The sequence below is a fragment of the Budorcas taxicolor genome, chromosome 18, assembly GCF_023091745.1.
Source record: "Budorcas taxicolor isolate Tak-1 chromosome 18, Takin1.1, whole genome shotgun sequence".
Taxonomy (NCBI): Eukaryota; Metazoa; Chordata; class Mammalia; order Artiodactyla; family Bovidae; genus Budorcas; species Budorcas taxicolor.
In genome coordinates, this window is record NC_068927.1 from 57832530 (window position 1) to 57856691 (window position 24162).

Here is a 24162-nt window from a genome sequence, read left to right on the forward strand (position 1 = left end):
AGGGAGGCTACCATGTTGCTTCCGTTGTGGCTCAGCTGGTAAAGAACCGGCCTGTGATGTGGGAGACCTGGGTTCGAACCCTGGGTTGGGAAGATCCCCTGGAGAAGGGAAAGGCTACCCACTCCAGTATTCTGGCCTGGAGAATTCCATGGATTAAGTCCATGGGGTTGCAAAGGGTCCGACACGACGTAGCGACTTTCACTTTCACCGTGTTGCCATGGCAACTGCAGTTACAGGGGGACCCAAGACCCTCTGGAGGCAGCCCTCTTGGGAGGAGCCACTGTGAGCAGGGAGAGCTGGGCTGGCCTCAGTGGCAGCCATAGTAGGTCAAAGAGGAACACAAGGACTGACTTGGGGGGCTACCCTTACGGGGTAGACATGCTGGAATGGTGGGTGCGGGGCTCAAGGAGCCAGACACCATGAACCCAAGACCAAGCTGAGGCAGCCATTATTGAATTGGTGACGATGGGGAAAGTGCTCGTGACCCGGTTTTCTTAGTTCTTAAGTGGCCGATCTTTAGTAACTTTAATATTAATTCATCTGTTCGGCCCCAAGGTAGGGGACACTTTGATCTCTGGTCTTTTGGTGACCTCAAAGAATGTTGGAGGAGTCAGAGTCCCCAGAGTTCAGACATCTGTGGGTCAAGTCTGGCTTCCATGGCTTGAAGCTGGGTACAAGAGAGAGTTGGTCTCAGACGCTTTGTGAATGTATCTGCTGTTTGGGGGTGGGTGAGTGGGCACTTTGTACTTCCTGGGAAGGCGTGGGGAGCAGGGGGGTTCTCAAGGAAGAGGCCCCTTAGGTTCCAGTGTCCCCACCTTCGAAGATTGGTGTCTTTCCCCTCTCCAGGCCTTCTGGGGAACTGGCCTGGCCGACTCTCCAAGGCCTAGGCATTCCCTCTCCAGATCGCAGCATGCTAGGTCAAGGGGAGGGAGGCTGGGTAGGCGATGCCCCATTAGGAAGCCATCGCCGCCTCTGCTGGCGCACCAAGGCCCTGCGGACCTTGCTCTGCTTTGAGGGCCTCCTGAACTCTGAGCAGAGACAGCACACCCTTTCAGGACTCAGGAGTCTGGGCTCCGGGTCACCTCCACTCTCAGATCAGGGATCCAGCCCCTCAACTCCCTCCTCCCTCCGACCCAGGAGCCCCGCCCACACCCCTCCCCCTCCTCGCCTCTCCCGCCGGCAGATCGCCGTCCTCGTCTTCGTCATCGTCCTCGTCGTCCTCCAGCGCCGAGTAGTCCTGTGTGAAAGGCACGGCTCCCTGGGCCGAGTGGAAGCGCAGGCGGTAGAGCAGCCGCACCCACTGGCCGAACTCGCGGTCGCGGCTCTCGGGCGGGGCCCGCAGCTGCAGGTAGAAGGCCCGGCCGGTGCGGAACTTGACCTTGAGCTGCCAGCGGCTTTCGTCGTGGACGAAGAGCTGGACGAACTGCAAGGGGAACAGCCTGGGTGGGCGGAAGGGGCGGCCTCAGCATCTGACCCTCCCAGGCGCCAGCAGCGCCCACCCCAGCGCCCCTCTCCGCCCCTGGAAGGAGTCCTTTGTCACTTTCTCTGCCTCTTGCATTTTATCTATCCCAAACTTTGGGAGCCCATCTTTGTCTCCCGCTGGTCCTGCCCCTCCTGAACGCGAGACTCGAATAGATAGCTGCTTGCTTGAAATTAACATTTGGATGTTGGATCGACATCAGACACATGTAACATCCAACAGCCCAATTCCTGACCTAAGCCCAACCCCAAACCTGCTCCTCTTCGTCTTCGTCGCTATATCCTCCCACTTGATTTGCCAGAAATTGTGCAAGTCGCTCCTGATCCGTCTTTTTGACATCCTTAACCGATCTTACCAAGTCCTGATGGCTCCACCGTTAAAATGTACTAATATTAATACTCAAAATTCAACCATTTCTAAGTCTCTCCGCAATTTCCCGCTTTCACCCCAGTCTGTTCCCACACTGCCTCCAGAGGGCGCCAATCAGCACCCGGGTGAAATGGGCGCCTGCGCTCAGTCCTGTGCGACTCTTTGGGACCCATGGACTGTAGCCCGCCAGGCTCCTCGGTCCATGGGGTTGTCCAGGCAAGAACACTGGAATGGATTGCTGTTTCCTCCTCCAGGGGATCTTCCTGACCCAGGGATTGAACCCGTGTTTCCCGTATCTCTTGCATTACAGGTGGATTCTTTACCTCGGAGCCAAATCAACAGGAGAGTTAGCTCAAATCGCTCCCAGGGCTCAGAGGAAACAGAGTCCTGTCTTGACCGCTAGCCTCTGCAGGATCTGCACCGCTTTGGGCCTTTTCTGTCCTCCCCTCCCGCCCTTTCTCCTGGTTTACTGTCTCCAGCCATATTGGTCTTACTGTTCCATAAACCTGCCGGGCTTGGTCCTACCCCAGGACTTTTGCACAGGCTGTTTCCTCTGCCCGAAATCTTCCTCCTCCAACCATCCCCATGGCTCGGCCCCTTCATCTCATGTTTTTCTCAAGAGGCACCTTCTCAGAGAGAATATCTGTTTACAACCTCCTGCTTATTTACAACCACATCTGCCCTCGCTGAGCTCCCCATGCCCACCCCTCACCCCCTTCTGATCTGTCTCCACAGACCTCAGCCACTGGACAAACTGACATCTATTCTGTCTGCCTTCCTAGGAGAAGGTGAGCTTGAGGGCAGAGGGTTTGGTGCAATTTTTTTCACTGCTGTTTCCTTAGTATCCAGAGCTGACCCACGGTCCGTGCTCAATGAATGCTCACTGAGTATTTGAATATATGAATCGCTCAGGCCCCCAGCCTAACTCAAGGCCCAAAAAAGGCAGCAGAGGAAACAATCCAGACAGGATGGGTAATTTGGCAGAGATCACACAGCAGGAATTTGAACCCAAGTCGTACCAAGGTTCTGAACAACACTGGGTAGCTACACACCAGCCCCCTCAGGCCCAGCAATGTATCTCCAGAAACTGGCTTTACACCCTCCAGGCTGTGTGTGGATGTGCCCTGCCTGCTGCACTGGTGGTCACCCCCAGGCACAGGACACATCAGTGTCCCTCGGTAGGTGACTCGATCTGTTATTACGTTCCCCAAATGGAAGAAAAACAGCTGACATTTTCACAGCTCATACTCTGTGCCAGGCGCTGTTCCAAGTGTTTCACAAACATTTACTCAGTTTATCCCCTTGCAGCCCTGGAAAGTGGGTTCCCCAACTGAGACCCGGACGGGTAGGAAACTTGGCCAAAGGCAAGAGGTGAAGCCAGGATACAAACCCAAGCTGTCTGAAGGCAGCCATTCATTCAAGGACATTCCCTATTAGGTAATCACAGCAACAGGCGGATGCAAGCTTGGTGTCCAAGAGGGTGGTGGAGTTTGTTGAATGGTGTGTCCAAAAGAGGACCTGTCCATCCCGGCACAGAATCACCCAGGGCTGGGAGCTGGTTAGAAGTGATGGGCTGGGGGGTGAGTCTGGAGACTGAGTTGGCAGAGCAGGCTCAATGACTTTACTTCTGTGGTATGTTTTATGGTGGGAGAAGGGAGAGTGCTGAAGGAAATTACAAGGAGATCAAAGACCCCTTCTCAGCACCATCCCTGATATTCTTCCAGCTGCAAGTCGTGACTCAAGTGGTAGGATACAATTAATATTGAAAAGAAAGGGAGGTGGAAGAGAATGTCTCAATACAGGGTTCTGGCATCAGAATACTGCTTTGTGAAATGTTTTCAACTTATCCAGGGCGGATAAATAAAGGCTGTAAGTAGCTTCAAGTTCGTTCGGGTCAGAATCAGATTATACCACTGAATGAGTTGCAAAAAAAAAACAAAACAAAACTCTTTGGATTTCAGAATTGGAAATGAAGAATTGTGTGTCTGTGTGTGTGTTTGTGTGTATGGGACAATGTGACTCCATTCTTCCTTCCTCCCTCCCCTCCCTTCCCCCTTTCTTTCATTAACTATGAAATGCAGGTGGCACTAGTGGTAAAAGAACCCCCTTGCCAATGCAGGAGACCTAAGAGTCACACGTTCAATCTCGGTGTTGGGAAGATACCCTGAAGGAGGGCATGACAATCCACTCCAGTATTCTTGCCTGGAAAATCCCATGGAGAGAGGAACCTGGTGGGCTACAGTCCACAGCGTTGCAGAGTCAGACATTACTGAAACGACTTAGCACACAGGCAGTCAAAAAAAAAAAAAGCCACTGGCAGAATGTTTCTGTAAATATACTCTACTCATGTAAATGCTTTGGTATTTGCAGCTGGAGGTGGAGGCAGGAGCCTAGGATGGGAGAAAGGTGTATTTTGTGCTGTGTGTGTTTTGTAACTTAAGAGTGTATTTGCATTACTTTTTCAATGAAAAAAATAAAACACAAAGACCTGCAGGGGCAATGTGGAGAGAGTGGCCTGAGAGCTCCAGAATCCAGGGGGCCAGTTGTGAGGAGCTGGCGGTTCCAATCCAGGCCACTCCTGACTCACTCTAGGACCCTGGCCAAGTGGCTCGCCTCTCTGGGCCTCAGTTTTCCTTCTTGAGGATGGGGTTAAGGGGCCCCAGCATATGCGAGGATGGGGTCAGAGAGGAGACAATGTGCATGGTCCATGGGAAAACTGCCATGTAGTGAAAGTGAAGTCGCTCAGTTGTGTCTGACTCTGCAATCCCATGGACTGTAGCCTGCCAGGCTCCTCCATCCATGGGATTTCCCAGGCAAGAGTACTGGAGTGGGGTGCCATTTCCTTCTCCAGAGAATCTTCCCAACCCAGGGATCGGGCCGGGTCTCCCGCATTGCAGGCAGACACTTTGCCGTCTGAGCCCCAAGGAAGCCCATGCAGTAGGTGCTGCATAAACCGTCGCTCTCCTGACCCCTACCAGGATGTGGCCATCCCCTCATGTCCATCTCTCCCTGACTGCTGATCCCTGTGGATGGCCCTGTGCTTGTTCTCCTGGGTGGACCAGTAGCCCAGAGAGGGCTGGCAGCCATCCATGGCTCCTGGCCCTGGGGGTCTTCTGGGTGAAAGGAGGTGCTTCAGGGGACCTAGGGTGCCCAGAGCTGGGGAGGAACGCAGTGTAGGCTGGGGGGGACAGTCACCCGAAGAGCTGCAGGTGTCCATTCTCCTTGGCAGGGCCCGCCAGAAGCAGCAGGTCTGGGAGTTCCAGGGCTGGACTGGAGGCTGCCACTCCCATGGTGACCTTGTTGGCAACTTCTCCCAACCGGGTCACCTGGGCCGGGGGAGGGGTGGCGTCAGAGGTTAGAAGCTGGATAAATGGAGAGCAGAGTTGGGGAGGGATCAGAGGTCAGGAATTTTGGTAGGATTAAGGGGCATGAACCAAGAAAATTAACCATCAAGAAGAGGATCAGATATCTTGGGGTCAAAGGTCGAGTCACCTGGGTATGAAGTCAGGGACATGGAGTGAGGGAATCAAAGGTTAGCAGTCATAGAGAAACTAAAGGTTTGGAGGTATTGGCGGGCGTGGGGTGTGGAGGTCAGGAGATGGGCGGTACGGTGAGTAGAGGTTCCCTACGTCAGGAGGTCGGGGCCCAGGCTTGGGCTCAGAGGGTCCTGGGGCTCCGCACCTGCACGAAGTTGCTCTCAAAGATGGGGAAGTCTCGCAGCTGGTCGAATTCGCCGCTCAGGAGATGGCGCTGGAGCCGTCCGGGCCGGCCCGTGGGACAGGCTGGAACCAGGGGGCGTTCTACAGAAGCGGCGAAGTTCGCAGATCTATTCCAAGAGGCTGGGTAGGGGTCCCCTACCCAGGGCGAACAGCCCCGCGCGGAGGGTACGGGGTTCCCGGCTACCGGTCTCCGCATCGCAGGCCCCATCCCTCACCTGGTTCCCGCACCTAATCCAACCCCTCCAGGCCCGGTTCCGCTTCTCACCTGCCATCACGCCTGGTCCCGCCTCACCTGCTCCACCGAAGGCCGGCTTAGGCTCGTGGCCCCGTTTCATCGCAACGCCCCGCCCCTTGGGAGGAGCGGAGGGCGGTGCCCAGGGAGAAAACGGGGGGCGGGGGCGCGGGCTCTGTGACGTCATAGCGCGGCGGACGGGGTCGATACGTTGGAAGCCCGCGGTTGTGACGTCACCTGAGGGGGCGTTACCCGGACGTCCGGAGGGAGCAGCGGTCGCCCAGGGACGTCAGGCCCCGGTAGCCGGTGGGCGCTAGTGCGCAGGCGCAAGGAGCTGGCGCAGGCGCACGGGCGACGGGATGCGGCCAGTTTCTCCCGGCGTGCTCCGCGGCGCCCGCCTGATTCCAGCCTCTGGGCTGGAGGGAAGGGGCCGAGATGTCCGTCCCCGGCGCCGGGGCGACTCGACTGCTCCTCCTCTTGCTGGTGGCGGCAGCAGCCCCCAGCCGGGCGCGGGGTAGTGGCTGCCGGTCCGGAGCCGCTGTGCGGGGAGTGAGTACTTATTCGCTTTGCATAGAGGGCAGGGCCGCCGGAGATCGTGGTCTTGGGTCTTTAGGTCCGTTAAGGTGGGAACGAGGCTGTGCAGGGCCGGGAGGGAAGGCGAGATGAAAACCGTTCCAAGCGAGGCTGCAGTCCTGAGCATGCATGAGGCCTGGGAGAAAGCGAGAGGTTAGGAAGGTTCTAGTCCGTGAATATGCATAAGGGGGCGGGGCTCGGTTGGGATTTTGGCACCTGGGCTCTCTGTGCGGTGAAAACTCGGCTGCACCCGAAGAAGAGATGGCGGCAAGAACTTTTCCCTTGGGATCCGCAGTCATGAATATACTTGAGGACGTGTGGCTTGGGTGGAATCTTGGCAAATCAGACAGACGTCGGGGCGGCTAAAATGAAAATGGCGAGGGGGCTCTGGAGAGAATGGAGGAGTTCAGTCTCCCGCATACGCGTGTGGTGGGCGGAATGTTGAGCTCAAGGATTAAAATCTGGAACGAGGTAGCGCAGGCTTGAGGGTGGAGAGTTGAGTATGCAGAGGTAGGAGAAATTTGGAGAGTTGGAGAAAAGGAAGGCCTGAAATCTTGAATTTGCTTTATGGCGGCATCGTGACTGTTGAGGCTTAAGGTGACACCTACGTCACTTGGATATTAGCTTGGGAAGGATACCCTTTAACTCATGAGTATTTATGATGCTAGGCGTGAAAGTGACCTGGAGGTAGTTGCCTTGAAAATGAGGCAACTGGTTTGCAGGCTCTGGTTTTCTGGGGCCCGTCCAGATCATGAATTTTCATGAAATGGTCAGATTCCGGTGGAATCGTGAGCATGCATCAGTGTTTGGATATGGGTGTGAAAATAAGGCTCTTCCAGCAAGCAGCCTACGGGTCTGTCTGTCCTGGGGTTCCTGGATCCTGCCGGACTGAGAACTCTGATGGTCCTTAAGTGGGTCCGTTTTTATCACTCGCAGGTGGGGGTGGAAGGTCGAGAAGGTGAGGGCTGCGGCACCGTGGGGCTGCTACTGGAGCACTCATTTGAGATCGGTGAGTCCGACAACGTCCTGACCTGGACACTTATCCACTGCCCTGTGAATTCAGGTGCCTCCCCATGTGAGACACGTCATCCATTCACTCACAGCTTTGCACTTGGGAGTGTGTTTGCATTAACATGGGGGAGTTGGATGGGGGAAGAATAGAAGCTCTGTCTTTGAATACCCCTATACTGGTAAGAAAAATGCCAGTGTCAGAAAGGTCACTGTGGTGGTAATAAGCTCAGAGCAGCCGTTCCTGACCAGTTGTCCCGTTCTCTGCCCTTGTGGGTAGATGGTCCTCCTGTATTAACTCGGACATCTTCAGAATAGTCATGCAAAGTAGGAGGTGTTAGGGATAGCTCCATTTTCCAGAAGAGCAAACCGAGGTGCAGAGGGACATCAGACAAGGTCTTTTTACAAGTGAATAGCAGCCAGTACCTGCTCTAAAGCCCAGCTTAAACTGCACTAGTGCAGGCATCCAGACTCCCAGAGATGTCAGTGCAGCCCAGGGGTTCATAATGCCATCTGAGGCCCAGACTCCGGGGGCGGGGGGTATTCGTGATAACCGCTGAAGCTGGGACCCTCTGCAGACCTCTCCAGTCAGAGCCTGCCATCTGCCCAAGAAAGCCTGGCCTTGGGAGTGCCCGAGCTCTGTACACCGTGATCTGCATCTGGGGAAGCTGAGGGCCAGATAGGTTATGTGAGCGACCCTGGGTCACTTGGCAAGTTGGAGGCCAGGTTTAGGAGCTCTGGGGTCCAGGCACCTTTCGTGGGCAAGACAAGGTGGTGGTGTCCCCAGTATTTAGGTGGAACAATGAGGGCTCAGGTGGGGAGGTGGCCTGGTCACTTCGAGGGCTGACAGGTGTGTTGGCCTGCTGAGTCCAGGTGTGCCCCTCCCCCCCCAGATGACAGTGCCCACTTCCGGAAGCGGGGCTCGCTGCTCTGGAACCAGCAAGACGGCACCTTGTCTTTATCGCAGCGGCAGCTCAACGAGGAGGAGCGGGGCCGGCTCCGGGTGAGGAGGGGACCCCGGCTTTGCTGGAGTGGGAGGCACGTGCCTCGGAGCACAGCGAGCATGCTTCCGGGTCCTCCTTGGGGAGGGTGCGGGGAGGTGCCGGGCTCAGGTGGGGCCCTGGACAGCAGGGTGGAGGAAGGGAGGAAGGAGAGGCAGAGGAAGCAGCTAGCTGACTTTGGGGGCAGCTCACAAAAGCTGCCACAGTCCACTGCTGCTCTGTCCCTTTGGCCAGATGGAGCTGTAGGGGAGGCTGGGGATACAGGCTTCGTTCTGGGCAGCTGCTGGCCCCTGGGTGTCCTCCCTGTGGGAGACAGCAGGGTGAGGTCTGCCTGGACCAGCACGGTGCCCACGTGATTCCTGTCACCCCCAGAGAGAATGTGCTGCTCATAGAACTGGGGAGTCCCGGGCCTTCCCTGGTGGCTCGGTGGTTAAGACTACCCGCTTTCACTGCAGTGGGCCCAGGTTCCATTTTCGGTCAAGAACTAAGATCCCAGAAGCCACTTGGGACAACCCCAACGAAGAACGAAAAAAATAAAGGAATAACAGTCTGGGTGTGGAACTGGACCCAGATCTGGGGGCAGCGTTCTCGAGGACTTGTTCCGTTGCTGGGCCGGGCTCTGCTCTCCTCCTGGTGGTCTTCCCTCCCCCGCCCCCCTTGCCCAGTGGGGCAGGCCAGTGGGAAGAGTCTTGGGCTTGGCTGGGCCAGGGAGTGGCGGGGGGCTTTCCTGTCTGGGGGCCCCGTGGGGGTGCAGACTTGATGGGAGCTGGGCGCTGCCTCACTCACCGGCCACCCCCTCCTCTCCGTCCTTGCAGGACGTGGCAGCGCTGAACGGCCTGTACCGTGTCCGGGTCCCGCGGCGGCCTGGGGCCCCTGATGGCCCAGAAGCCGGTGGCTACGTCTCCTCCTTTGTCTCTGCGGTGAGTCAGCGACGAGGACCAGGCCCCATCCTTGCTTTGCCGAACCGCTCCAGCCCGGGTTCTTCCGTTCGGCCTCCGTTGCCTGTGGCCCAGCATTTAAGGATGGGGAAGGCTCGGACCTGGTCCTGCCTTCGAGGGTCTCCTGGGCTGGAGAGGGACAGTCCGGTTGGCGGGGGCTCCAATGGGGCAGCTCAGGGCCTTATGGGCGCTGGAAAGGCTGCTGATTCCACCTGAGGTTGGTGGGGTGAGAGGGGGCGTCTCGTGGAGGGCTTTGAAAGATGCTTCAGAGGCCCCGTGGGTTGCGGGGGGTTGCTGGTGTGGGCGAAGCCTGGGCAGGGCCCCTGCTGGCCCTCCTCCTCAGCCTCCTCCCCTCCTCCCCCAGTGCTCCCTGGTAGAGTCTCACCTCTCGGACCAGCTGACCCTGCACGTGGACGTGGCCGGCAATGTGGTGGGCGTGTCGGTGGTGACGTACCCCGGGGGCTGCCGGGGCCACGAGGTGGAGGACGTGGACCTGGAGCTGTTCAACACCTCTGTGCAGCTGCAGCCGCCGGTCACAGCGCCCGGGTGAGCAGGGGCTGCGGGAAGGGAACAGAGCCAGGCCCCTTGGGGCCGGGCCAGCCTCCCACCCTGCCCCTCCCGCCACCCTTCTGGGCTGCCTGGGGCTCTGGGTGGGGAGGGCCACCTCATCCCATCGCCTCCTACCCCTACCTTCCCAGGCCTGAGACAGCGGCTTTCATCGAGCGCCTGGAGATGGAGCAGGCCCAGAAGGCCAAGAACCCCCAGGAGCAGAAGTCCTTCTTCGCTAAATATGTGAGTGGGGTTCTGCGCACCCCTGGGGCCCTTCCCCACCGGCCCTCTCCCTCCCATCCTGAGCCCCGCTCCGTCCTGCTCGGCTCCCTTGCTCTATGCAGGGCCGGCTCGGTCTCTGTGCTTCTGTGCTCGTCTCCCTGGCCCCTGGGCTGAGCACTGGAGCCCCGCGCCCTGGCCCTCCCCCGCCCGTGTCCACTTGTGGTCACGGGGCATCTGGTCTCAGAAAATAGCCCGCCCTGGAGCTGGGCAGTGAGGGGAGCCGGGGCCAGCCCCCTGGGTGCCTGGGCTGGGATCAGACCAAGCACAGGCAGTGTCAGTCTGTCCAGTTTGGAGGGAGTGCGGGGTGGGGCATGGTCAGGGAGGGGCCGGGTCCATGCAGACTGAGGACAGGAGAGGGGCCTGAGCTGCGCTGGGGGTGGGGGTTGCGGGGTAGAAGGCAGAGATCTAGGGGGACAGGTTTGGAAAGGAGGGAATTGAGGGGGGGGGGGTCCACCCACCAGGCCGGGGAGGTGGGTGGCAGGGTCTGGGGAGGAGCCTGGGAGCCGAGGGTCCTTGGTGCTGGTGACGCTGGGGCTTGAGGAAGCCGTCCCACCCGGGCCAGGGCAGGGGGCCGTGGAAGCCAGTGAGGCCTCGGTTAGCGTGCTGGTCGCTGGAAACGGGGCCTGGAGAGGCCGAGGGCGCGCCTGGCCCGGCCCGCTTTCCCTGACGGCCGCTGGACGCCACAGCCACCGCTGGCCCTGACCTGCGCCCCTGCCCCCCTCAGTGGCATCTCATCCTGGGGGGGGCCGTGTTGCTCACAGCCCTGCGTCCTGCCGCCCCCGGGCCCGCACCACCGCTGCACGAGGCCTGAGTGAGGACCTGCCCCCTCCCGTCTCCCCGCTCCCCGCAGTCCCCCAGCCCTCCCCCAGCCCGTAGTGCAGTAGCGGACCCGGGCCCACTCCCCCCACGCCTCCCCTCACGCCGCGCCCACCTCCCCCATGCTGGCTGGGCCACCGCTTACCTCACCTCTCTTCTCTGTCTCTCTGTACATCTGTCCATCCGGCTCTGTGCCGCCCGCTCCCAGTGGATGTACATCGTCCCAGTCGTCCTCTTCCTCATGATGTCGGGAGCACCGGACGCCGGGGGCCAGGGCGGGGGCGGCGGCGGCGGGGGCGGTGGAGGCAGCGGCCGATGAGTGTGGGGCCTGGGTGCTGCCCCCCTCTTTCGCCCAGGGCACACCCTTTCTGCCCAGTGTGCCCACACCCTTGATCATCTTAGGAGGGACTCTCCGGACAGTCCATCTCTGCGTCCCGTGGGGATCAGAGAGCACCCCCTCCCCAGGAGTCCCTCCCCTCTTGTGCTTGGAGTTACTGTGGGGGTGGGGGTGGCGGGGTTCTGGGCCCTGCTGCACCCCACCTTCCCCCATGGCCCTGCTGCAGCCCCTGCCGTATCCCTCTGCCGCAGGTTAGAGCCCGCGCTCCCTGTCCCCTCATCCCGCCCCCCAAGCCCTGTTGGGGGGGAACACGCCTCTTTCTCTCCAGCCTCCGTGCCTTTGTCTGGTCTGGTCACCCCGCCAGGCCAGGGGAGGCCCCTTACTTGTCTGACACTGGATTGGGACACCAGCCTCCTGTCTGGTCTTGAGAGCACCCTGGGGCTCCCCAAAGCCCAGAGCTGGCACAGAGCAGGGGTGGGCCGGCCTGGGGCGCCCCCTTTTCACATCTGCACAGACCTGCTCCCCCTACTCTGGCCTGTATCTGCCCACGGCTCTAGTGGAAGTTGGGAATTCCTGCTGTTAGGACGCCAGGCCCTCCAGAGGCTCTGGGGCTTGAACCAGTGATGTTGGAAGTCGAACCAGTGATGTTGGAAGTCAAACCAGAGCAAGCTACCCAGCAGCGGAGTCAGGGGCCAGTTGATGTATAGAATCCCTTTCCCGGCTGGTCGTTGCCCTGGGACTTTGCTGGGTCCTTGCCATTTATCTCCCTTCCTCCTCCTGTCTGTTTAAAAACATCGACAACATAAATGAAATAGGTAAACGTTTGGGAAAGTTGCAGCTTGCAACTTCCCCGGCAAACGCAGCTGTAAACTAGGCTAAGAGACTGTCAGGATGTACAGGCGCTACTGAATTCTGCCGGTGGCGGTGGGTGGCTGGGAATGTGATTCGGAAACGCCAAAAAAGAAAATATGGCCACCGTTGTCATGGTAATGGCAGCGCCATCAGGCTCCACGGTGTGTGTGTAGCAGTTTATTAAAGCGTCCCCTAAATATTCAGCGTTCAGTTTGCCTCCTGCTTCATGTGGTTATAAATAGCGCGACATCGAAGGCTGTCACCTGCCTGTCCCTGGTGTGAGTTTGATTTCCCGCAGACGCGTGACTCAAAGTACAATTACTACGGCAGGTTAGAGACATTTTTACGAGCAGACCAAACGGCCAAGGAAGGTGCTTGGTGGAGTCTCCCTGATGACTCGATCAGGTAATTTCCCCTCCTAGAGTGACTGCCAGCACCAGCCAGCCGGAAGGCTGTTGGCCACTCTCTGTAACCAGAGTAGTAAGTTGGGCATTGTACACTGACCTGCCCTTGCCGTTGTGCTCCAGGTCAGAATCTTCTGGGGCTTTGTCCTCGGCCATGTCCAGAGAGTGGCCTTGTGCTCCATGTGCCACCAGAAAAGGGACACTGAGCTCATTCAGCCCGCCCTCCACCTACTTTTTTCACAAAATTCACACTTAACCGAAATACACAACTGCAGACCGTGGCGGCGCAGTTGGTGTTTTTGAGAGCTGCTCTCGTCCTTTGCTCCACAGCGATATTTAAATGTTTCTGAGTTCCTCTTGTGACTCGTCTGATGACGCTGAGACCTCTGTGTGCCTTCTGTCTTCTGATGCCCTTGGATCTGATCCTGCTGCAGCTCCCCCTGGCTCCAGGAGCTCAGAGCCCAACCCTCTGGGGGCCCAGCCACCCCTCTGCCTAGTGACAAGAGGCCTGGAAAGCACTGCCTCTGTGTTTTCAAGTGGGACTGTTGTGTCGCACGTCTGCCAGCATTGGGGGATGTTGGTTTACCCATTTTTTGGGTAGCTTTAAGCTGAAAGGGTCCCCGAGTTGCTCTAACTGGCATTTCTTTCTCCACCAGTAGGAGACACTGCCCCGCTATCTCTCCTGCTCCATGTGAATTCTGTCACTGATGCTTTCATGGGTAGTGTTCACAAATGAAGAGCTCTTGATCCTTTAATTTGTAGCTGTGATCTCCTGCCATTCATTTGCTGGACCATTTTGTTATTATTTTTTTTAGTAACCTGAGATCTGAGGTCTTTATCTGATTGCTTTCTTCTTAGACTTTTTCAGCCACTCTCAAGCCGGCAGAGTTACTCTGTGGCATTTTCTAGTCAGTATCCAAGCTGGTGCCGGCTCCCTGGGTATCTGTCCCAGTTAAACCTCTCTTCTCAATCTTGGCCGTCCCTGGAGAGCACAGTCACTGTTTTCTTTGGATTGATCAGGGTATCTGGGGATATCAAACGAAACCTAAAGGATTCTGTAGCATCCAATGCCCAGAACCTTCTGCTCAGCCCAGCCCGGCACCTCTTCCCTGTACTGGGGGGCAGCCGAGCTTTCAGTCTCCTGTGCTTGACTCTGTAGAAACTCCTTCCAGAAATAAGCAAGTCTATGTACACAGTTTTTGCAAAAATTATGTTACCCCAGCTCCCCACCCCCACCCCACCACCCAGCAGAAGTCAGGGAGGTTTCTGTGTCTGATACTGAGTGGTTCTCATTGCACCTCGTGCCTGGCTCTGAGTGGATCCTGCTGGTCTGTCGATGGACCTTTGGGTGCTGCAGGGATCCCCGTGCACCCGCTTGATTCCCCACTCGTTTGTATGGGACACCCCCACCCCCACCTCCATAGACCAGCCGCCCATTCACATTGGAGGTTGGGAGCAACTCTTCCTGATGGCTCCCAAGCCCATCTCCAGCCCCAACTCCCGTCCAGGTTCTCCAGACCCCAGGCTCCTTTTGTGCCTCAGGGACCGGTGAGGGAGTCTGTCACCCAGGAATCTGGGTGGCGCTAGAAGTAAAGAATCCACCTGCAGGTATAGGAGACATAAGAGACACGAGTTCGATTCCTGGATCGGGAAGACCCCTTGGAGGAGGGCACGGCAACCCATTCCAGTCTTCTTGCCTGGAGAATCCCAGGGACACGGGAGCCTGGCGGGCTTCAGTCCATGGGTCACACAGAGTTGGACACGACTGAAGTGACTTAGCCTGCACACACAGAGTTGGACATGCACAGTGAGTGGTGCCAGCCCCCAACCCCAGCCTCAGACCAGGGGGCTGGGCCGCCTGACCATTGTTCTTCCCTGCCTCCCTTCTCCTGCAGCTGGACCAGTGTGCCCCGTCCAGGCCTTGCCCCTCATGGAGGGCTTTCCGACCCAGAGCCGCCCCTGCTCCTCGGCTCCCCAGCACCCTCAGGACAGAGTCCCAGCCCTCAGCCTGGCCTGTGAGGCCCTCTGGTCTCTTCCTCTTCCGCCTCGTGAATCACGACCCCAGCCTTGGTTCCTGATTCACTTAGATGTCCCCAAGCCAGACTGCAGACACCTTCCCTCCTCTCCCACCCCCACACCCCCACCCCTCCTCGTCCTGTCTCTTACCTTCCTCTCTGTCCCCATCGAGCTCAGCCCTCCCTCTCTCCCTCCCGCTTCCTCACCCCAGCCTTCTGACGTCTGGTAAGGCAGGCACGAGCACCCATGAGGCGAATACTCAGTGGAGGGAAGGCCCCTCCCCAATTTCCTGCCCCACAGAATGCCACCTGTTCCCTGGCACTGGGGAAACCCCTCCCCCCACCTAGGCCTTCATTCTGTCTTCTGGGTTATTGAGAACAGCTGGCTCAGCCATAAAGAGCCTGCCTGCCAGTGCAGGAGATGAGAGAGACGTGGGTTTGATCCCTGGGTTGGGAAGATCCCCTGGAGAAGGAAATGGCAACCCACTCCAGTATTCTTGCCTGGGAAATCCCATGGACAGGGGAGCCCATCGGGCTCCACGGAGTTGCAAAGAATTGGACGTGATTGAGCACACACACGATAGTTTTTTGGCAAGTATCCTTTTAAAATAGATTAATATAAGGTTGATTTTAGTATTTTTAAAGAATGTTTGCCACCCCAAGTTGTACATTGAATCAGGTAGCTTCTGGAAACAACTCTAGAGGTTTATTTATTTAGCCAGGCAGAGACCCCAGGTGAGGACCAGGGACCAATGTTTGGCTGTCAGCCGTTCACCTTTGCTTGCAGCCACGAGGTCATGGTAGAGGAATCAAACTCAGTTGGCCCAATTCCTAGAAATAGGCTTCCCAGCACATTGTGTAAACTGAATCCCAGCTCTCCTGCGTTTCCCAAAGCACTGACACGTGCATCTCCATGACCACGCAGGAGCAAACCCACCCACCCATGACTGGAAAACACACATGCAGTTGGAGCTCTAAGCTGGCATACCAAGAAGCTTGCCGAGTATGATGTTTATATATTGGTTAGGCGTAGAAAAGTTTTTAATTTTTTCAGAATTTTGCAAGTCCTCTCCTCTTCGCCCACTCCAGCCTCCCCCTCGCCTCCAGGCACTGTCCTCCTTTGGGGCCGCCGTTCCTAGTGTCTTTTAGAGCTGGGTTGCAGTTTTGTCTTCCGTCGGTAGGTGGCGATGGACGACCGCAGTCCGAGAGAGCCTCTCCGGTGATCGATCCTGGGGCCTCTCGCTGACCCACGTGGACCGTCTTGGCGGAGAGGAGGGCCCTACCGGGGGCGCCGTCGGTCCTCTGGCAACGCTGTCGAGGCTCCCTTGTGGTCTCCGTCCTGGCGGATGGCGGTCTTCAGGCACACCTGGCGCCCGTTTCCTCGTCGGTGGAGTCGGCGGTGGGTGGCGTCCTCCCAGCTGCCCGTGTGCTGCACGCCGCCTGAGGAAGCGAAGACAGCGGAGGGTCGGAGAGGAGAACGGCGCGGGAGGGCGGCAGCCCCCTCCTCACCAGGCTCAGACCTGAGTCGAGGGCTCAGCAGAGTCAAGGGGCCGATTTCCTCGTCAACTGCCCCGCCACCTACGTGCTGTGCGTCTTTAGGCAACTTGCTTCCTGCCTCTGAGCCCGTTCCTCGCTCCCCTGCACCGGGGGGCCGGTTTGATCCCTCCAGGCAGCGTGCAGAGTCCCGGGCAGACAGGAAAGAGAGAGAAAATGGGTGTCACATAGGTGCTTCCAGCTCGGGGGACTCCGTCTTGACAGCCCTGCCCCGGGATCCCTGGGGTGGCGACTCTGCCATCAGCGCAGAGCTTGGCAACCTGAGAGTGCCAAGGGCGGGAGAGGAGCCCTAGCAGCCCGCGGGGTGAGGACGCGGCGCTGGGCAGGGGCCTCCCAAGACGCAGAGATCCGGAGAGGCGAGAGAGGAAGGAGGCAGGAAGGTGGGAGGGATAGGAAAGAGCCACTGGGGAGAGAGGGAAAGAGGAAGGGTGAGGACGGCGACTGAGCGAGGAGAGGGGAGATGGAGGCGGGAGGGGAGAGGAGGCGAGAAGATGCAGGAGAGGGGCCGCTCAGAGGGGACAGCGGGGTGGAAACGGGGAACGGAGACCGAGGGAGGCCCCGAGGGAAGCTGGCGGGGGGCGGGGGGGAGAGAGGAGAAGCCAGGTGGGGAGGGAGCTGTGGGGGGAAGGGAGGAGAGAGGGGAGGAGTGGGGAGGGGAGGGGAGGGGAGGGGGAGAGGGGCCGGAGGGGCAGGCGGGAGGAGAAGAGAGCGGTGAAGGTGACGGGGCAGGGACAGCCCGGGCGGGAGGGGGAGCCGGCGGGGAGAGAAGCCAGCGAAGAGCAGAGCGGTGAGAGGGAGAGACGGAGCGGGGAGGGAGGAGGCTGTGAGCACAGGAGAGGCCAGCGGGGCAGCGGGGGACGGAGCGGGGACCCTAGGAGGAGGACGCGAGAGAAGGGGTGAGAGACAGGGCGGGGAAAGAGACACGGAGACAGAGAGAGACAGGGAGGGGGGAGAGAGAGAGACAGTGGGGGGGAAGGGTGGAGAGAGAGAGACGGGGAGAGACGGCGGGGTGTTGGGGGAGACAGGGCGAGAGAGACAGAAGAAGGGGAGAGAGAGAGACGGGGCGGGGGGGGGGGGGAGACAGCGAGAGAGATAGAAGAGGGGGAGAGAGAGATGGGGAGAGAGAGAGACAGGGGGAGAGAGGCAGGGAGAGAGAGACGGGGAGAGAGACGGAGAGAGAGAGACAGCAGGAGAGAGAGACAGAGAGAGACGGAGAGAGAGACACAGAGAGAGAAAGGGACAGAGATACAGGGGGCGAGAGAGACGGGGCGGGGGGGGAGAGACAGCGAGAGAGACAGAAGAGGGGGAGAGAGAGATGGGGAGAGACAGAGGGGGAGAGAGACAGGGAGAGAGAGAGACGGGGAGAGAGACGGAGAGAGAGAGACACAGAGAGAGAAAGGGACAGAGATACAGGGGGCGAGAGAGACGGGGCGGGGGGGGGAGAGACAGCGAGAGAGACAGAAGAGGGGGAGAGAGAGATGGGGAGAGACAGAGGGGGAGAGAGACAGGGAGAGAGAGAGACAGGGGGAGAGAGACGGAGAGAGAGAGACAGCAGGAGAGAGAGACAGGGGGAGAGAAAGGGACAGAGATACAGGGGGAGAGAGAGAGAGACAGGGCGGGGGGAGAGACAGCGAGAGAGACAGAGAGGGGGAGAGAGACAGGGAGAGAGAGAGACGGGGAGAGAGACGGAGAGAGAGAGACAGCAGGAGAGAGAGACAGAGAGAGGGACAGAGATACAGGGGGAGAGAGAGACGGGGCGGGGGGAGAGACGGAGAGAGACAGAAGAGGGGGGAGAGAGAGAGACGGGGTGGGGAGAGAGGCAGGGAGAGAGAGAGACAGGGGGAGAGAGACGGAGAGAGAGAGAAAGGGACAGAGATACAGGGGGAGAGAGAGAGACGGGGCGGGGGGAGAGACAGGGAGAGAGACGCGGGGGGGGGGGTGGGCGGAGACAGAGAGAAGGGGGGAGAGAGGGGGCGGGGGGGGGAGAGACAGAGAGAGACAGAAACAGGGAGACAGAGAGAGATGGGGAGAGAGAGAGGGGGGGAGAGACAGGGAGAGAGACAGAGACGGGGAGAGAGAGACACACGGAGAGAGAGAGACAGGGAGAGAGAGAGGGACAGAGATACAGGGGGAAAGAGAGGGAGAGAGAGAGAGAAACAGGGAGAGAAAGAGAGAGACAGGGAGAGAAAGAGAGAGGGACAGGGAGGAAGGGAAGCTTTGCCACCTCGGCCTGGGTAACGATGAGCTGCAAACAGATGAACACGTGCAGCTGATGGTCCTGGGACCTGGCAGGACATGAAATGAATTCCATAAACTGTGAAACATTCATCACAGGACCGTGTGTTCTGAGACAGGATAAAAATATCACCAGCACGTGGGGACACGCAGTCCCACCCCATGGGTCAGCAGAGGGGCCTCCCTGCTGTGGGAGTCGGCGGGGGCTGCCAACCCGCTGTGCGGGAGCAGGTGTGGGAGGGGGAGAGCAGAGAGGCATCTGAGGGGAGGGGGCTGTGGGCAGCTGTCCCCAGGGAAAGCAGGGCAGTGCCAGGAGGGGGCGGGGAGGGGGAGAAGGCAGGGGAGGGAAGCGAGGATGAGACCAGTGGAAAGAGGCTGAGACTCCAGCTCCCAGTGCGGGCGGCTCACGTTCAGTCCCCGGTCAGGGAACCAGTCCCACCTGCTGCAGCTGAGTTCCCACGCATGCCGCGGCTAAGACTCAGCACACAAGAAGATGCAGGGAAAGCCAAGTGGGAGCGAGAGAGGACAGGGCGGGAAGGCAGCGGGAGCCTCGTGCGGGGAGATGGTGGGGAGAGCAGGAGAGGCTGCGGTGAGAGGTGAGAGCGAGTGAGGGTGCTGGCCGCTCAGTCATGACTGAGCAGGCTCTGACTCTTCTCCACCCCACGGACTTAGGGATTCTCCAGGCAGGAACACTGGAGTGGGTTGCTGTGCCCCACTCCGGGGGATCTTTTCTACCCAGGGGTTGAACCCTGGTCTCCTGCACTGCAGGCCGACTCTGTACCATCGGAGCCACCAGGGGAACCCAAGGGGGGAGAGGAACATGGTTTCGAGAAGAGAGACGGGGCGGGCGAGGGAAGCAGCGTGCGTGTGTGAATTCAAGAGGACGAAACTGAGGATGGAGGGGAAAGGGGAGGTGAGAGGGACCTGGTTGTGGGCCTTTGTGGAGAGACGGACTAATGGACAGGAGGTAGAGACGGGTCAGGATGGGGAGCGGGAGGAGACGGCGGAGGAAGAGAGGCTGAAGAGAAAGGCCTCATCAAGAGGGTGTGAGCAAGGGAAACCAGCGTGGGGGAGATTCATGCAGGAAGGTGTGTGTGTCAGAGAAACTGAGGCAGAGGAGCAGGCGAGAAAGAGAAAAAAGATGGGGGGGCAGAGAGCATGAGGCACAGAGAATGGCAGGGAGGAGAGAGAGACGGGAGTCAGAGGGAGAGGCAGGGAAGAGAGACAGACCCCAGGAAAGAAGGGCCCTCAGCCAGGCTCACGGAGGGAGGGAGACACAGGCCCCCAGTGAGTCAGGACTCAGAGATCACCCTCTTCAGAGCCTCGGTTTCCTCAGCTGCTTCCTGAGGTGGGGGAGGGGGTGGGGGAGCGCCAAGAAGGCGGCACCTCTGGGCCCTAACCACCCAGCTTCACCACCAGAGGAAGAATGAGCGCTTTCTACCCTGCCTTTCCCTCCTGGTCTCCTTCATCCCTCCCCGCCCAGGCAGTGGCTGTTATGACCCATATATTCTCCCCCAGTGAGGAAATCCAGTTGGAGCCTCATCGTTCATCAGTTGGCCTCACCCAGCACCACGAGGCAAATACGATGGGCCCTTTCTACAGCGCCCAGACCCCTTGTGTCTGGAAAATTGAGAGCTTCCGCTGCCGAGAAGGAAGCAGAACAGGAGGGGAGGGGGCAGGGGGGAACACAGGATCTAAGGAGAGGTGGTAGTGTGAGTCGCTCAGCAGCCCAGCACGCAGTTGGTGCATAATTAGTGCCCCTTCCCTTCCCTTTTCTGGGGGAGAGTAAGAGCAGGAGGGGAGAGAAGAGGCAGCCAAATGTGTGTGTGTGGGGGGGGGGGGTAGAACACTGTGCCTAATGAAAAGCCTGGCACACAGTTGGTGCTCAATCAATGCCCACTCATTCCCTTCTTCAGGAGAGAGAAGCCAGGTCAGAAGAGAAATGAAGAAACCACCACCAAGGAGGAAAAACAGAGCAAGAAACAGCCTGAGGAGAGAGGGCCAGGGTGGCAAGAGCCAGGCATACAGTGGGTGCTCTTAACTGTTCGTTCTCTTCCCAAGAGAATGAAGACAGGAGGAAAAGGGGAGGAGAGAGGAAGCCCCAGCAGAGAAAATGGAAGCTGTGATGGAAGGAGACAGTGTAGGTAAAGCAGTGGGAATACAGTAGGCACTTAATAAATACCCACTCCCCTCCCTGGCTGCAGGGACAGAGGAGGCAACCAGGAGGAGGAAAGCAAGCCAAGAGGGTGAGAGAAGAGAGAGCAGGGCTTGTGAGGCAAGCCAGGACAGACAGACAGCTGATAGGAGCAGTGGCACACAGCAGGCACTCATACATGCCTAGTCCTGCCCCAGGAGAGAGCCAACGGGGCAGAGAGGAAGGGGAGAAGCTGGAGCAAGGAGCTGGGAAGAAGGGAGAAAATGAGGAAGAGGACATGCTATTGTGCAGGTGAAGTACACAGGAGGTATTCAATAAATGCATGTTTTCTTTCTTGGAGGAGAGAGACAGCAAGAGGAAAAAGAAGACACATGTGAAGCAAGCCTGGCCAAGGAGGTGACAGGATGGAGCAGAAGGGTGGAGGCAATGGCAGAGGAGGCGGTGCAGGCGAATCATGGGGCAAAGAGGAGGCGCTCAGTGAATGCTGTTCCCTTCCCCAAAGGGCCTAGAGAGCATAGGAGGGAGAAGGTGGCAAAAAGAGGGGAGCAGGAAGAAAGAAGCGAGAGAAGATGAGCTGGGGGGACTGTTAATTGCCTGGTATACACGACCCCATGGATATACAGTCCATGGAATTCTCCAGGCCAGAATACTAGCGTGGGTAGCCTTTCCCTTCTCCAGGGGATCTTCCCAACCCAGGGATTGAAGCCAGGTCTCCTACATTGCAAGCAGATTCTTTACCAGCTGAGCCACAGGGGAAGCCCTGGTATACAGTAGGTGCTTAATAATTGCTTTTTCATCCCCAAGAAAGGGCAGACAAAGCAGAAAAAGGGGGAAGTCAGAGATGAAGGAACAGAGAGAGTCAAGGGGCAGGGGGAGTGGAGGGAAACTGCCAGGCACACAGTCGGTGCTTCATAAATGCCCATTTCCTCTCCTGGCAGAGAGCAGAAAGAAGCACAGGACAACAAAGACCACAGGTTGGTGGAGGGGAGAGGGCGAGAGGAGAGTGGAGAAAGAACAAGCAATTGCTTGGTATACCATAGATGCTCAATAAATGTGTGTCCCTTGCCTTGGAAGAGAGCAGAGAGCCCAGAAAGACAAGGAGAGGACAGAGGAAAAACAGGGGAGGAAGAGAGTGTGAGGAAGGGAAAGAAAGTGTGTAAACTGCCTGGCACACAGTAGGTGCTCAGTATATGTTCATTCCCTCCCCGAGGAGGAAGCAGAGTCAGAAAGGAGAGGAAATGGATAGAGAGAGAAGAAAGGAATTGGGGAAGAAAAGAGTGTAAGAAGAGACAGGGTTTGTAAATTTTCCCCAGCATACAGTAGGTGCTCAATACATGCCCATTTCCTTGCAGGAGAGACCAGGCAGTTCAGGAGGAAGGGAAAGGAAACTGGGTGGAAGGGATGGGAGAACAGAGAGTAGAAGGTGCAGAGAGAGTGTGTGGAAACTGCCTGGCAAACACTAGGAACTTAATAAATGCCCATCTCTTCCAAGGAAGAGAGCTGGAAGTTCAGGAAGAACAAACAAAGGGCACTGAGGAAGGGGCTTGGGGAGACAAAAGGGTGTCAGGACACAGAGGCATTCCGCATGCATCCAGCAGGTGCTCCATAAATGCCTGGCTCCTTCCCCTGCAGAGCAGAAAGCAGCCTCAAGGGGGTGGGGACCCCAGCAGGAAGAGGCCAGAAGGCGGGTGTAGGGGGGTGAAGGTGGAGGCTGAAGTCAGGCTTTTGGTGGCCCCCGCCCCAGCTGCCCCAGGACCATGGAGTTGGACAAGGGCCTGTTGTTCCGGGGCCTGGCACCGCCTGGCGGAGGTTGGGGGGTGGCTACCAGCCCCATCTGCTGTGTCTGGGGGACTCAGGCACTGCCTGCTGTCTGTCTGTCAGCCTCTGAGTCTCTGTGTCTGCCGCTCCGGGTCTCACTGTCTGAGTCTCCGGATCTTGCACCCTCACTGGCCCTCCCCATCTCTGGGTCCATGGCGCCCAGCCGGTCTGCCTGTCTCAGTCCCTGTCCCCTGCTGCCTCTGGGTGTCCCTCTGCACACATCTCTCTGCCTTTCTCCCCATCTCCTCCATCTGGCTCTCAGCCCCTGTTTCTGCTGGTCTCTCTGGGAGGCAGGAACCCTGACCCCAGCCCCGGGTACCCGGGATCAGGGCCCGGGGCGGTATTGCTGAGCTCAGAGGCAGAGGGGTGAGAAACGAAAGAAGGCGAGAGGAGTTGGAAAGGTGAGGATAGACACAGCTTTATTCAGCAGAAACCGCGGCAGAGGCCCCAGGGCGGCTCCATCCGGGGCGCTGGAGAGGGGAGGTCAGAGAGAGGAGAGAGAGACGGGGAGAGGCAGGAGAGATGGAGAGAGACGAAGGGAGTCAGACAGACAGGGGAGACGGGAGAGGGGTGGGCAGAAGGGTCGGAGATGCAGAGAGAGGTGCAGAGAGAAGGGCTGGGCGGGGGACAGAGAGAGAGAAAGCGAGAGAGTGGGGAAAGCCACGGAGACAGAGAAATGGAAAGAAAGAGGGCGGGCACTTCCCTGGTGGTCCAGGGGCTAAGACTCCGGGATCCCACTGCAGGGCGTGCCGGCTGGATTCCCGGTCAGGGAACTGAGAACCCGCCGGCTATGCGGTGCAAAGGAAGAGAGGGAGAGAGAGAGATGAAGAGAGAGGAGAGAGCTATGGGAAGACAAAGCCCAGAGAGATGACGGGGGAAGAGAGAAAGAGAGAAGGACAAAGGTGGAGTCGGGGACGGGATGCGGAGAAATAGTGGGGGCGCGGGTCCGAGATGCGAAGAGACGGAGAAAGGCAGAGGGAGAGAGACAGGCGCCGCAGGGAGAGAGGAGAGAGCTGGAGAGATGGGCAGCGCCGAGAGGATGGGACGCGGGGAGGCAGGAAGGAGCGCGGCCCCTCTCACCTGGCATCGCCGGCGGCCGCCCCGCCCCGGCCCGACCGCGATTTAAGGGGCGCCCCGGGGGGCGGGGCCGCACCCCCCACGGCCTTATCTGGCAAGACCGGGGTTCAGAGAGCTAAATCGGGCCTCAGCTGTCGGCACCCGGCTCGGGGGGGGGGGGGGGGGGGGGCGCGGGACAGCTGTCACCTCCCCCTGCACCTGCCGCCCCCTCCCCCTCCTGCAGCCCCTCGGGCACTGAGACTCCTGGTGGGTCTGCCTGGGCCGCCCCTAACGGGCCATCGGGGATCCCTAGGCGCACCCCACCACCACTTGAAGCTCTGGGACCAGCGTGGCTGGGCATCCTGGGACAAGGAACAGGCTTGTGAGAAGCGTGGGAGGGCGGTGAGGGGGGGCTGCAGGGTCAGCAGGTGGGGGCCAGAGGGGCTGTGTGGAGTGGCCCTGCATCCACCCTAAGGGGCAAACAGTAGGCGCTCAATACGTGCACCGGCCCAGCCTGCTGGTGCTCTAGCCTGTGCAGAGCAGGAGGGGTTAGTACTTGAGGTGGGGCTGGGAGTAGGAGGAGGGTGGCTACCCGGACCCCCATTCCCCTACTCGTCCCCACCCCCCAGGGTCCCATCCCCCTGCCCTGAAGGCTCCCGCTCCTCAGACCATATTAGGCCACAGCGGAGAAGGCACCTGGGAAGATCACTCAGGCCCAGGAATAGAAACACTCAGGGAGCCCCGCCAGGCTGTCTGGGACCTGACAGGA

General features: G+C 58.8%; 2 protein-coding genes across 4 annotated transcripts; one reads left to right on the top strand and one right to left on the bottom strand.

The window, feature by feature from the left end:
- Window positions 1–350: 350 nt before the first annotated feature.
- GARIN5A (golgi associated RAB2 interactor 5A) lies at window positions 351–6134 on the bottom strand. Of its 2 annotated transcripts, none has more exons than XM_052656112.1 (5): window positions 5834–6133; window positions 5531–5649; window positions 5045–5175; window positions 1169–1439; window positions 351–667 (listed from the first exon to the last, which is right to left on the bottom strand). In XM_052656112.1, exons 1-5 carry the CDS (start codon window positions 5985–5987, stop codon window positions 611–613), a joined length of 732 nt encoding a protein of 243 aa, XP_052512072.1. In that variant the 5' UTR covers window positions 5988–6133; the 3' UTR covers window positions 351–610. The 2 variants fall into 2 exon arrangements, with proteins under 2 accessions (XP_052512072.1, XP_052512071.1); XM_052656111.1 differs by having other exon boundaries at window positions 352–667; window positions 5045–5211; window positions 5834–6134.
- A 41-nt stretch (window positions 6135–6175) lies between these two features.
- EMC10 (ER membrane protein complex subunit 10) lies at window positions 6176–12355 on the top strand. Of its 2 annotated transcripts, XM_052656110.1 has the most exons (8): window positions 6176–6349; window positions 7310–7382; window positions 8275–8384; window positions 9198–9302; window positions 9685–9866; window positions 10019–10112; window positions 10876–10962; window positions 11176–12355. In XM_052656110.1, the coding sequence occupies exons 1-7, from the start codon at window positions 6236–6238 to the stop codon at window positions 10960–10962; spliced, it is 765 nt and encodes a 254-aa protein (XP_052512070.1). In that variant the 5' UTR covers window positions 6176–6235; the 3' UTR covers window positions 11176–12355. The 2 variants fall into 2 exon arrangements, with proteins under 2 accessions (XP_052512070.1, XP_052512069.1); XM_052656109.1 differs by lacking the exon at window positions 10876–10962.
- Window positions 12356–24162: the final 11807 nt, after the last annotated feature.

What these genes read in the sequence shown, in the direction of transcription:
- GARIN5A (XM_052656111.1), bottom strand. Translation starts at nt 5,987, where the DNA reads ATGACGTCACAGAGCCCGCGCCCCCGCCCCCCGTTTTCTCCCTGGGCA. An exon ending in GGGACCAGGCGTGATGGCAG is followed by an intron (nt 5,650 to 5,833) that starts GTGAGAAGCGGA and finishes CCGCTTCTGTAG; the next exon opens with AACGCCCCCTGGTTCCAGCC. An exon ending in TTGAGAGCAACTTCGTGCAG is followed by an intron (nt 5,212 to 5,530) that starts GTGCGGAGCCCC and finishes CCATTTATCCAG; the next exon opens with CTTCTAACCTCTGACGCCAC.
- EMC10 (XM_052656109.1), top strand. Translation starts at nt 6,236, where the DNA reads ATGTCCGTCCCCGGCGCCGGGGCGACTCGACTGCTCCTCCTCTTGCTG. An exon ending in GGAGCACTCATTTGAGATCG is followed by an intron (nt 7,383 to 8,274) that starts GTGAGTCCGACA and finishes CTCCCCCCCCAG; the next exon opens with ATGACAGTGCCCACTTCCGG. An exon ending in TCTCCTCCTTTGTCTCTGCG is followed by an intron (nt 9,303 to 9,684) that starts GTGAGTCAGCGA and finishes CTCCTCCCCCAG; the next exon opens with TGCTCCCTGGTAGAGTCTCA.